The 13026-nt window shown below is 41.1% G+C and overlaps 1 protein-coding gene across 2 annotated transcripts in view; it reads left to right on the top strand.

Moving 5' to 3' along the window:
- Positions 1–13026, top strand: part of LOC109931050 (E3 ubiquitin-protein ligase NEURL3-like) — a 20000-nt gene that overhangs the window by 2649 nt on the left and 4325 nt on the right. The window contains exons 1-2 of one of the 2 annotated variants that reach the window (XM_048603765.1): positions 1222–1294; positions 10785–11327. In XM_048603765.1, the coding sequence (XP_048459722.1) occupies positions 10904–11327 (424 nt within the window). In that variant the 5' untranslated portion in view covers positions 1222–1294; positions 10785–10903. Of the gene's footprint in view, positions 1–1221; positions 1295–10784; positions 11328–13026 lie in introns of those variants that run through there. The other variant, XM_020530394.2, reaches the window with a different exon arrangement.

Raw genomic sequence — 13026 nt, 5'->3', positions numbered from 1 at the left:
GCTGTGTTCATCCAGCTCTACACCTTGTTATCTCACAATCTGATATAACTCAGTTTTTGCAACAATAGAAAACTCAAATGAAACAAATGCGTTTTATTTAGAATCTGTTATTCTCAGAATGTTCCTGTTGCTAATATTTCTCATAAAACTGGCTCGTAGTAGGTCATCCGCATTAAAAACCAGAATATATAGTAAAATTATTTTCTTTTAAAAATGGTTCTGCTTCCTGGGTATTAATATTAAAGATCATGACCTCACGTTCATTTTCTTAAGGTCAGTTGATGAAATTGTTCATTTTAACCAGTTCAACAGTGAGGTTGAATTGGATAAAAATGGGTGCAGTTAACCACTGACTGGGATGGAAACAGGGAATGGGCAAAAAAAATTGAGTCCATTTCACATACCAACCAATCCTCTGTACTAAAGTCTGTGTCATTGTTGTGATTGGAATGAAACACATTATGTGCAAGAGAAATAAATAGATCATTAGAGATGCAAATATGCAGATATTAGGTGAGGTGGGAGGGTGTTCTCTGCTCAAGTGACTAGAACATTTCAGTGGAGTCTTAAAGTGTTAACATATGGATTGATTTTAAAACTCAGTAAATACCTATTTGTGGAAGTTTGGCAAATGCTATCTCAATCTGCAATGATAGACTGTTTCAGTTTATTTATTTATTGCATATCCTGTTGTTTGATAGCAAGTTTCAAAACACAGGGACATGGTAAATCACTATCTCTTGTGCACTTTTATTATTGCCTATCAGGAAATACTTTATTTCCAGGAAAGTGGTAAGCGTTGATAGCCGTGGCCATGGTAGCTATGACTCGCTGGGTAGCAACAAACTGAAATGTGACCACTTATCACCTGCTAGCATTAAACATTAACAGCCAGTCTTTCAGGGCTGCACCTGTATTTGTCTCTTGTTTATTTGTACAGTACAGGGCCAGCATACACTGACACCCCACTTCCCTTACTTTCTGCTTCCAGTAAGATACTTAGAACACTTTTGTTTTTATTTTCAAACAACACCAAGGCATAAGAGCTTAAATATCTTCTGAATTATCATTTTTTTAAAAATTCTGTTTTTTTTGTATGGTCTTTGGGCTTATCATAGAGCACATGAATTAACTACATCTTAGATCAGATATACCAAGGTTAGACAGGGGTCCCTCTGTCCTACTTTCACAATGTAGCCTGACTGCTACCTGAGACTAGAACTCTGTGCTGCTTCATAGTGATATTTTTCCCATTTTCCACACCGATCTCTGAGTGAAATTGTCTTCAAGTGGGGTGAGTTTGTGTTCCAGGGCTATTATACAAAGACTGAGAGGGCATAACTCAGTCCACAGGTGACCCTTCCAGTCAGCAAGCAGAAAACCCTTTCATCCCATGATAGCTTAAAGGACATTTCACCCGCCCTACTATAATTAATGCTGAGTTTTATTCCAAAGTATTTCTAATGAATTTTTTCAAGAGTGCATAAACTGATTGATTTAAGCTAGACTTTCCGCTGATTTCAAATAAGTTCCTGAAAATGTTGCATATAGTCTCATCAAATACATTTTTACAACACTATGCTAAATGTTACTTTATTTAAATTATTTAAGAAATGTTAAATTGAACATCCCAGGATTCATTCTATGTTGAACTCAAAAAGCCACACTGGCAATGTTCATTGATTTCTTTTCCACTATTGATGTGTTTCCACCAGCTGTCTGAGGACTCTTGTGACGCAGTGGTAGTGTCCCTACCTCTGAGTCAGAAGACCCAGGTTCAAGTCCCATCTGTTCTAGAAGTGTGTCATAGAATCTCTCCGTAATGGGTTGATTAGGGAAAGTATCCAGGTCAGTTAGTCATGGGCTTGTTCTATGCAGAGTGGGTTTTTTGATTCCGGACATTTGGTAGTGAATATTTGGGAAAAGAAGAACTTGCATCCATATAGTGACTTTCAAAACGTGCCAGTGTGTGTCATAGTTAATGAAGTAGTTTCAAAATGCAATCAGTAATGTGGTTAGGGAACAGTAGAGCATATTTTACACAGCAAGGACCCACATACAGAAGTTATACTAATGAGCAAGTTGTAGCTGTTGCTTGAGTGATGTGTCGACCTGGACATCAGGAGACCTTCCCAGCCATTTTTCAACACTGTGCAGGATCCTTTACAACCATTTGAGAGAGAAGTCAAGGCCTAAGTTTAATGGTATACCTGACTGACACTGTATCCAACAGTGGAGCTCTATAATATTGCATTGGAGAGTTACCGGTTTTCACATCCAAATCTTTCGAGTGAGGCTTAAATCCGTACTCTCCTGAGAATGATACTGAAAGGGCTGATATAATCTCTTAATGAAAAACCAGGAGGATCACATTTTGTAAAATATCCATAATATCCTACACTCTAGACATATCAGAGACTCCATATACAGTATCAATTGTAAAATCAACTCTAATATCACCAGGTGAAAATGAGGGAACAGAGAAGTATTTATTTGTGTACATTTTTGACATGCTATAGCTATAGGGTACGTGGAGGGCATTTAAAGGATATTTTGTTTGAAAGAAGGTTGTGTTGGTTTGAACCAGGCAAAGACAGGAGAATCTCTGCTCAACCTGGTTCAAAAATGTGATTACTAATAATGTCACCTGCTTTTTGATACAACAGTGAGTATTTCCAACATAAATGGAAGGGTGAGGTGAGAGTGGAAATTTTAGTTTTATATTTAAAGCAATACTGAGTTTTAATTTCATTTTCAGATTAGTTAGTGATTTGCTTTCGTTTTCTCCTTTTATCCTGTTTTACCCGAATAACTTATTGATTCTGTGGTGTCGGAATTTCCCTAGCATGGACTTTGCTTGTGGTTACACAGAACACACAGAAAAATTAAGGATGTGACTGTTGTCACTATATTGGAATGTAACAGTTGAGCAGATGGAAATTTAATGTAACAAAGTGTCAAAAAGTGTCTCTCTGCAAAGTCCTGCTTCAAAACTAACCAATGACCCTTCTGAAGAAGGGTCTAGGCCCGAAACGTCAGCTTTCCTGCTCCTCTGATGCTGTTTGGCCTGCTGTGTTCATCCAACTCTACACCTTGTTATCTCAATGACATTTACAGTGTGGGAGAGCCAGCATAAATTACTCAGTGAGGTTTTCATAGAAAGTACCTGTGCTGTCAGAAATCTTGTTGCCACATCGCCCACTATTTCTTTTCTCCCTCACCAAGGAATGGCATGAAGAGTCTTTGAACACAATTTACAACGTCTGAGCAGTAATAAATCTTCCTGACAAAGTTGTATGTGAACACAGTATTTCACTTTAGCTAGACAGCTGTCAGGTGCTGCAATCCCACTTTCACTTTTCTCTGTTGTCAATGCGTTGCTGGAGCACTTACTCACGTAAGTATGTCATCACACAGAATCAACTGTGGGGCCCTGAGTCACCCTGCTGCTTGTGAACTCGGCTAGTCAGATATGCATGGTCAGTGTGTGTCAAAAGGTGAGAATGTAACAGTTCAACCCCAACATGGCAGCATCAGAACGCACCAAAACCAGTAAAAAGAAGCAACTGTAGACTTCATGGCTGATACACTTCCCTTATGTAAGTGAAGACAGCGTAATCAGAAGATGTTAACATATTAAAAATTTTTTTTTTGGATGTGATATAATAAAGAGTTCAACTTGTGTAAAAATGTGACTGGGATAACGTGATGACAGGGACCAGTGGTGGGACAGGAGGATTGTCCTTGAGAGCAGTATGAGATTGTCCTCCAGGCAATGGGACAGTTCCTCAGGTGCCAGACAGTTTTGATGTTTTGAGGCACAGGTTTGTTTTGACCTTAAATGAGGGACACATGGTCATTCCTGAGACTTCTGAGTGATGTGTCAGTGTCCTGGCCCGCTGAAAAGATGAGTTAGGAATTGTTCTCATGTCTGTTTTGTACAAGAGCATGGTTACTTGAAGTGTACTTCGCTGGATATGTATCAAACATTTAAAGGTGAGCGTGGAGCAACATGGTGTTGAAGTTGGTGTTTTTGAGAGCGTTCCTAGCAACCTTCAGTGCACCTCCAGAATCAGCTACATCCACAAGGAGTTTCAATGCACCCCACTCCCTGTATGAAAGAGCAAAAACAAGCTGCTGGGTGTGAGCAGTCAGAGACAGTTTGATTTTTATTTAATTGTGTTTCTATTAATAGCTGTAAGTGCCAGAAGATATAATGTGGTTAGAATATAACGTCAGAGGGTTCCATCCAGAACATTCCATCCTCCTACATACTGATCCCAACCCTGACTTATAACTTAAGGGCTGGGCGTCCAAATCTCCAGGTAACCTGAACTATCACACTGCCTCATACAATTTTCTTTCAGTTGTGAAGCCAGTGTCCATCCAGCCAAACAACTTGAGTTGATTTGGGGTTTCCCCTTGGAGCGTTGGAGGCTGAGCGAGGAGCCTTATAGAGGTTTATAAAATCAGCAGGGGCACAGATAAGCTAAATAGCCTTTTCCCCCAGGGTACGGGGGAGTCCAAAACTAGAGAGCATAGGTTTAAGGTGGCAGGGGAAAGATTTAAAAGGGACCTGAGGGGCAACATTTTTAACAGAGAAGGTGGCTTGCATGTGGATTAATCTGCCAGAGGAAGTCATAGATGAAGTACAGCTACAGCATGTAAAAAGAAATTTGGATAGGTACATTAATAGGAAAGGTTTTGAGGGACATGGGACAAATGCATGCAAATGGGATTCGTTGAATTTGGGAAATTTGGTCAGCGTGAATGGGTTGGGCTGAAGGGTCTGTTTTCATGCTGTATGACTCTATGACCCTGGTAGCCCAGGGTGTGGTATGTACTGAACTAACACACACAATTCCTGATCCAAATTTCAGGCTGATAAACAAACTCAGAACAGGTCCCAACACTTACAGTAGTGACACATTCTGCCAGGAGCACAGAAAGCAAAAACACAGTTAACTACTAAAACTGCCCAAGGAATGTATTCCTTACACCAGGGAAAAAGGTGAAACAAGTCTGAGGAGTATGTCATCATGATCCCAGTTCAACATTTAATCCCAACTATGATGGCATGGGGTTTATGATTACTAAGCGTCCAGAATTGACCTGGAATCTTCAGGAATTAATCTCCTCAACTCTTCTGCAGTCTAGAGAGAGGCTGTTTGAACAGACGTGGAGATCGGGAGAGTGTTTTTATAAATGGTTATTCTCAGGACATGGTTTTTACTGGTTAGACCAGCATTTGTTGCCTGTCCAATAGTATCCTTGAAAAGGTGGTGCTTAAAATCCCTAACATGACATTCACCAAGAAGAAACAACCCAATTGTTCCTTTCAATGAACTTGTTGATCAACTGTGTGAATTAGTTTAATCATCCTGACCAAATTGAGTTGAAACGTTGTGGCTGAGAGATTGAGTCTGGGATCTGCTTGGAATGTAAGGCTTGGTGTAACTTATTATGATGGGCTTCCTTCCTGGAATCGCCCTGGGTGAGTAGGATTGACATGTTATCAAAATTTTCGGAAATTGCAATAGACAAACACCTTGATGTACAATTATCTAAGAAGTTCACAAAACCCTAGCACCAGTTTTATTTGCAGTGAGTGCTCTTACACTTAAGAAGCAATGATGGTTAACCAGCTGGCAGGAAGATCCGGAATAGTCTACTTGTCTAACACGACTGCGTATGATCAGGCTTTGTCTGAAATATTTAACGTTTTGCCATTAGCTGCTGGTATTAATGATAGCATGGCACTGTAGAGGGTGGCCATGGAATGGTATGAATATGGATTTTCTCCAGTCATTTCCCAGTGCCATGTTGTAGAGTCATTGAGTCATACAGCACGGAAACAAACCCTTCGGTCCAACCAGTCCATGCTGAACATAATCGCAAACTCTACTAGTCCCACCTGCCTGCTGCTGGCCCATATTCCTCCAAACCTTTCCTATTCATGTGCTTATCCAAGTGTTTTTTAAACACTGTAATTGTGCCCACACCCACCACTTCCTCAGGAAGTTCATTCCACACGTGAACCACCCTCTGTGTAAAAAATTTGCCCCTCATGTCTTTTTTAAATCTTTCTCCTCTCACCTTAAAAATGTGTCCCCTAGTCTTGAAAACCCCCATCCTATGGAAAAGATAACTATTATCAACCCTATCTATACCTCTCATTATTTTATAAACTTCTAACTGGTCACCTCTCAACCTCCTGTGCTCCAGTGAAAAAAGTCCCAGCCTATCCAGCCTCTCCTTATAACTCAAACCTTCCATATCCAGGCAACATCTTGGCAAATCTCTTCTGAACCCTCTCCAGCTTAATAATATCCTTCCTATAACTGGGCAACCAGAACTGGACACAGTATTCCAGAAGGGGCCTCACCAATGTCCTGTACAATGTCAACATAACGTCCCAACTCCTGCACTCAAAGGACTGAGCAATGAAGGCAAGTGTGCCAAACGCCTTTTTAACCATCCTGTCTATATGTGATGCAAATTTTAAAGAATGACATACTTGCACCCCTAGGTCCCTCTGTTGTACAACACTACCCAAGACCCTATCATTAATTTTATAAGCCCTACGCTTGTTTGTTGTACCAAAATGCAATACCTCGCATTTATCCAGATTGAACTCCATCTGCCATTTTTCAGCCCATTGACCCATTTGATCAAGATCCCTTTGTAATCTTAGAAAACCTTCTTCACTGTCTACAATGCCACTAATTTTGGTGTCATCCGCAAACTTACTAACCATGCCTTCTATATTCTCATCCAAATCATTCATATAAATGACAAACAAAAGAGGACCCAGAAGCGATCCCTGTGGAACACCGCTGGTCACAGGCCTCCGGTTCGAAAAACATTACTCTGTATCCTGCCATTAAGCCGATTATGTATCCAGTTGGCAAGCTCACCCTGAATCCCATGTGGCCTAACTTTACTAATTAGACTACCATGTGGAACCTTGTCAAAGGTTTTCCTAAAATCCAAATAAACAGTGTCTACTGCTCTGTCGTCATCAATCTTTTTGATAACTTCCTCAAAAACGCAATCAAGTTTGTGAGACACAATTTTCCTGGCAGAAAACCATACTGACTATCCCTAAGCAATTTTTGCCTCTTTAAATGCCCATAAATCCTATCTTTCATAATCACCCCCAACAATTTACCCACAACCAAAGTCAGACAGACACACACAGATCTACAGTCCCACAGTTTCTCCTTACAACCTTTCTTAAACAAAGGTACAACATTAACCACCCTCCAGTCATCAGGCATGTCACCTGTAGATATAGATGATGCAAATATTTCTGCAAGGGGTCTCATAATTTCTTCCCTTACTTCCCATAACATTCTGGGATATGTTAGATCAGGTCCTGGAGACTTATCCACCTTTATGTTCTCTAAGACCTCCTGAACCTCCTCGTCTGTAACGTTGTGGAGCCCAGTTTTGGCACCACCTCTGGGACAGGTGCTGAGAGAGGTTACTGCCCCAGTGTGAGGAAAGAAAGAGCCCGTGCACTCTCAGTGATCTCCAGTTGCTGAACTAATAGTGTGGAACTCTTTCAAATTTGCCATCTGTATCAATGGACATAATGTGTGGCTTCAGAAGAACAAAACCTCAAAATTGTTGGGGTGGAAATGCAAAGAAGGAATGATAAAGGTAAATATGCCACAGCTAAAGAGCCTCTGAACTGGACGTATTTTGAATGGATTAGAATTGGACGTCACGCTGGGGACCTTACGGAGCTAAGTCTGATTCCCAATTGTCTGCCTATAGAATCTAAACACACTCCATAGTATTTACTGAGGTTGACAAAATCTGTAAGTGTGAAAGTTGAAAGGGTTCAGAAGAGATTTACAAAGATGTTGCCGGAATTGGAGGGTTTGAGCTATAGGGAGAGGCTGAATAGGCTGGGGCTATTTTCCCTGGAGCATCGGAAGCTGAGGGGTGATCTTATAGAGATTTATTAAATCATGAGGGGCATGGATAGGGTGAATAGTCAAGGTCTTTTCCCCAGGGTGGGAGAGTCAAAAACTAGAGGGCATATGTTTAAGGTGGTTCACTAATGTCCTTTAGAGAAGGAACCTGCCATCCTTACCTGGGCTGGCCTACATGTGACTCCAGACCCACAGCAATGTGGTTGACTCTTAACAGCCCTCTGGACAATTAGGGATGGACAATAAATGCTGCCTGGCCAGCAACACCATCATCCTGTGAATGAATAAAAGAGGTTTAAGGTGAGAGAGGAAAGATTTAAAAGGGACCTAAGGGGCAACTTTTTCACACAGAGGGTGATGCATGTATGGAACGAGCTGCCAGAGGAATTGGTGGAGGCTGGTACAATTACATTTAAAAGGCACCTGGATGGGTACATGAATAGGAAGGGTTTAGAGGGATATGGGCCAAATGCTGGCAAATGGGATTAGATTAATTTAGTATATCTGGTTGGCATGGATGGGTTGGACTGAAGGGTCTGTTTCCATGCTGTACATTTCTATGACTCTATTTGCAACAATTCCCTCACCCAGAAAGATGTGCAGCCTATGCAGAAGGAGCAAGGGTGATTGACTAATCCAATAGTTGCTTCAAAGATCCAATATAGGCATGATGGGCTGAGTGGCCTCCTCTTGTGCCATATGGTTTAATGAGTCATTATTGCTGACTTTGACTAACTTGTTTTGGTAGGATTCTTCCCATTGTTATTTGAACAATCTATTGCACTTAGTCAGGGATGATTTTGTTTTCCTCCTGGGTTCTGAGCCAACAGCAAGTAGTTGCTGTATGAGGATCACTGCAAAACAAGGCTGTTTATATCCAATTGCCCTTTCTTCCCTGTCATTCCTGAAAATGGTGACTCTGCTGCAGTGTATATCAACTGACCAATGGCACATTCAGTCTTTAAATAGCCTGGTTATTCAATGTGCAAGCACGCAGAAACACAGATGATAAGAGCCAGTGCTCCACCTGCTTCTCAAACAGTTCCACATAGATATCATTGTCGGTGAATTCACATGGGTCCAGAAAGCTAAGTAAATTGTTTGCATAGCCAACTGCAAGACCAGCCCTGCTCCCTCCTACAGCTCGACAAAATAGTGCTAACATTTGAAAGATTTGAATGTGGAAGATTTTTGCAGCTGATCAGTTGCACTGTTATAAAGCTAATCAATAATAAAGACTGTAATTTTTTTTGATAATAAAAATAATTTTTTTGGAGGGGTCAGCACGGTGGCTCAGTGGTTAGGGACCCGGGTTCAATTCCAACCTTGGGTCACTGTGCAAACTCTACACAGACATTCTCCCCGTGTCTATACGGGTTTACTCTGGGTGCTTCAGTTTCTTCCCACAGTCCAAAGGTGTGCAGGTTAGGGTGGATTGGCCATGCTAAGTTGCCCTGTAGTGTGCAGGGCTGTGCAGGCTGGGTGGGTTAGCCATGGGAAATGCAGGGTTACAGGGATAGGGTAGGTGGGTAGCCCTGGGTGGGATGCTGTTTGGAGAGTCAGTGAGACGTGTTGAGCCAAATGGCTTCTATCTGCACTGTAAGGATTTTACAATTCTACGATTTCCATCACCTTGATGAGGGTAACCAACTATAGTTTCAGAACTTCAAAAAATAAAGTTTTACACACTCACGCTCTCACACACACTCACGCTCTCACACACACTCACGCTCTCACACACACACTCACTCTCTCACACACATGCTCACACTCGTGAAATTTTAAATCGGCTAAGTAAAACGTGGAACTGAAAGCTAATCTTCGTAATGGTGTCCAGGCCATGAAGCTGTTACTGACTGTTCTAAGACCATCATGTGGAAGCAAGCCAGCCACCCTTATCCTTACCCAGTCTGGCCTGTGTGTGACTGCACGCCCACAACAATGTGGGTCATTCTGAAATGGCTGAGCAAACCACTCTGTTCAAGAGTATTAGGGACAGGCCACAAATGCTGGCCTTGCCAGTGATCTCCATATCCTGTGAAAAATAAAAGAAATGAGGAGGGCAGATTATATCAATGAGGCTTACATTCTTATGACCGTCGAGATTGTGTGATTAACGCATCGAGGTACTGAAAACAATTAATAGATTTGACAGGGTAGAATACAAGAACTCACCAAGGCCCAGGAATGAGGGGATATGACCTTTCAGTAGAGCTAGACCACGTCACTAAATTCAGGAAAATCTTCTTTACACAATGACTTTCTCTTCCTCTGAACAACTGGAGATTTTTGAGACTAAAACTCGGTAGATTTTGTAAGGTAAAGGTATTAAGGAATACGGAACCGCGATGGGTAAGTGGAGTAGGAATGCCAGTCAGCTGTTTTGTAACCAAGGGACAGAACAGGCTTGATGGGTTGAATGGCCCACATATGTTAAAATGTTTCAGATTTGCTTCTTCCAGCCCCACCATGTACAGCAGGCCCACAGTTTGTCTGTGAGTCACGGTGTTAGTAGTTCAATAGAAATGGAATGTGGTAACCTATCTGGTTCTGCACAATGCTTCAAATGCAAATATTTAGGACAAACAAGGAAGCGATATTCTCACGTCGGTGGCTATGGAGCATACTCCCTGATAGTTGTTGTAATAGGTGGTTTACTCTGCTTCTCAGTTGGAGTTGTGTTATATTTAACATGGATGATGCAAAGTATAAGTAATTATCTGGTGTGGGATAATTCCTCAAACATACAGTGGGTAATAAAACAGAGTAATGCTCAGATGTTTGTACCAAGCTCTTTGTAACCTTGTCCTGAACACACCTTTTTATTTCATTTATTTGCAGAACATGAACAAAGAAATAACCAGCGGTCTGCCTGCAGAAAAACAAAACATCTTCAATACCCAGCTCCCTCACTTGGTCCCCTTTTCTTTCATCCATACACCAAGGGGTCACAAATAAAGATGGATTTATCTCATCACTGTGCATGGAGGAAGTCTGGGTTCTGTAATGGGATCACCTTTACCAACCGTCCAGTCCTCATCCAGGAGAAAGTGAGATTGAAGATCACAAAGACAGAGGAGTCATGGAAAGGAGGAATGCGACTAGGCTGCACAATTTTTGACCCCTCCCTGATGCATCCCGATGCCCTTCCGAAATTTGTGTGCCCAGACCTGGAGGAAGCACATGGCTTCTGGGTCAGTGCGTTACCCCAACAGTGTATACAAGAGGGAAGTGTCATCTCCTTCTGGGTGAACAGCCAAGGACAGTTCCTCTACTCTGTAAATGAAGGAAGGGAATATCTCCTCATGAAAGGATTGCTGGTGTCTTGGCCCCTGTGGGTTATCATCGATGTGTATGGAACAACACGAGAAGTCCAGCTCCTAGGTAAAGATGCATTTGAAAGACGTGATAGAACTTTTAATAACTTTATACTCTGTCATTTCCTGTACAGTCTGGCTTAGATTAGGCCATTTCCTGTACTGATGGCCTTGTGGGTAAACACACCATGTGATATGCTGTTGAGTCACAGAGGATAAAACAACACAAGTCTGGTCAGTGACAAGTTAATTTATCCCAGTCAGTGCAGTTTGAAGCACTACAGTTGACCTTAGTACTCCAATTGAGAAAGGAAAAATTATCTCAGATTCTGGCAAGTCAGTGATTTGTGCTACACATGCATGTAGATGTTGTGTAAGGGCAGATTTAATTTCAGTTGTGAAGCCCACTGCAGGTGAATAGCCCCCACCACTCTGGATCTATGATTCTCACAGATGCATTCTCTAGACTTGAATGAGCTTCTTAGGAGCCATGGGAACACAGTCCAATGAGAGTCAGAACCTTCTGAGACTGTAGATGAAATTGGCAAAATTTAAAATCTGTGAGGTCAAAGCTATGTTAAAAGTTAAATACTAAAATGGAGAAGATTCCATTTGCACTAAATTCCACCCAAAGTGGCAGCATAGATAGTGACCCCTGTCCCCCCCTCCAAATCACATTTATTCAGTTATTAAATGTGGTGGTTTTAATTCAGACTCATCCAAATGTAAGTCTCATGTTTCAAGAAGTTGTGACTAAAGACTGCAGCTCACCGTACTTTTCAATCATATTCAGCAGGAGCAGTGATTACACTCAGAAAGCCTAAAGCATTTGAGTGGCATTTGCATGGATGATGTGATGCTAATAATGATGAAACTGTCAGTGTTTGCTTCTCATTACACCATTGAAACTGAAAGCAATATTTGAGATTCCACAACTGGAAAGAAATCTCGAAGCTGCTGTCTGTGATTCTACAGCAGATGATATACTCTCAAGGTCACCCAGAGAACAAGTCCCAAAGCAATCAATGAATTGACAAAAACATTCATTCTCAAACAGCTCGCTTTACTGCCAAAAAGATGGTTTAAAAGGCTACACCTTTTTGAATGCATGTAATTATGATTTTCCAGCATACAAAGTTTATAATTATTGATAAATACCATCAATCTTCCTGATTTAAACTGCTCTCTGATTTGTGGAAGGTCAAATTTCTCCGTTGTGATAAAATCCCTAACATTATTATAATAATGTTGGTCAAATTTAATTTACATTTCGGCTTCAATCTTAATCCAGTCATAACCATTGATTTAACTATCTATAAATTTCAAATGATAGGTTGAGATGCTTTAAACTTCGCAGCTTTCTGTCTGTGAGATAAGTTGAATGTGATTGGCTGTTTATCCTGGTCACTGACATCACTCCTAGTGATCCCCTGGACTTGTCACAGATTTATCCTACCATTGGGAAAGGGAAGGTCTTTTCCACAGGTAGGTCTTTGTGGGACAGCCTTCTTTAAGATCATCAGTGAGCAATCTTGCTACACACCTGTTATGCCTTAAAGTGTTATTATTTTGTAAACTGAGTTAATATAATCCAAACTAGGATAAGCAATAATGGCAATACACTGGTCCAAATCTCTGAGCCAGTTTTACAGAGTTAGGTGTAATTGCTTGTATCTCTCAGGGAACCCCTGCAACAGTTTACATAACAATAATACTTTAATTTATAACACTTGTCTATTCCGTCTGATCCCATCAGTTTATAGTTT

This window comes from Rhincodon typus, chromosome 12 (genome assembly GCF_021869965.1).
Source record: "Rhincodon typus isolate 14 chromosome 12, sRhiTyp1.1, whole genome shotgun sequence".
NCBI lineage: Eukaryota > Metazoa > Chordata > Chondrichthyes > Orectolobiformes > Rhincodontidae > Rhincodon > Rhincodon typus.
This window is presented reverse-complemented; position numbering and strand designations above follow the sequence as displayed.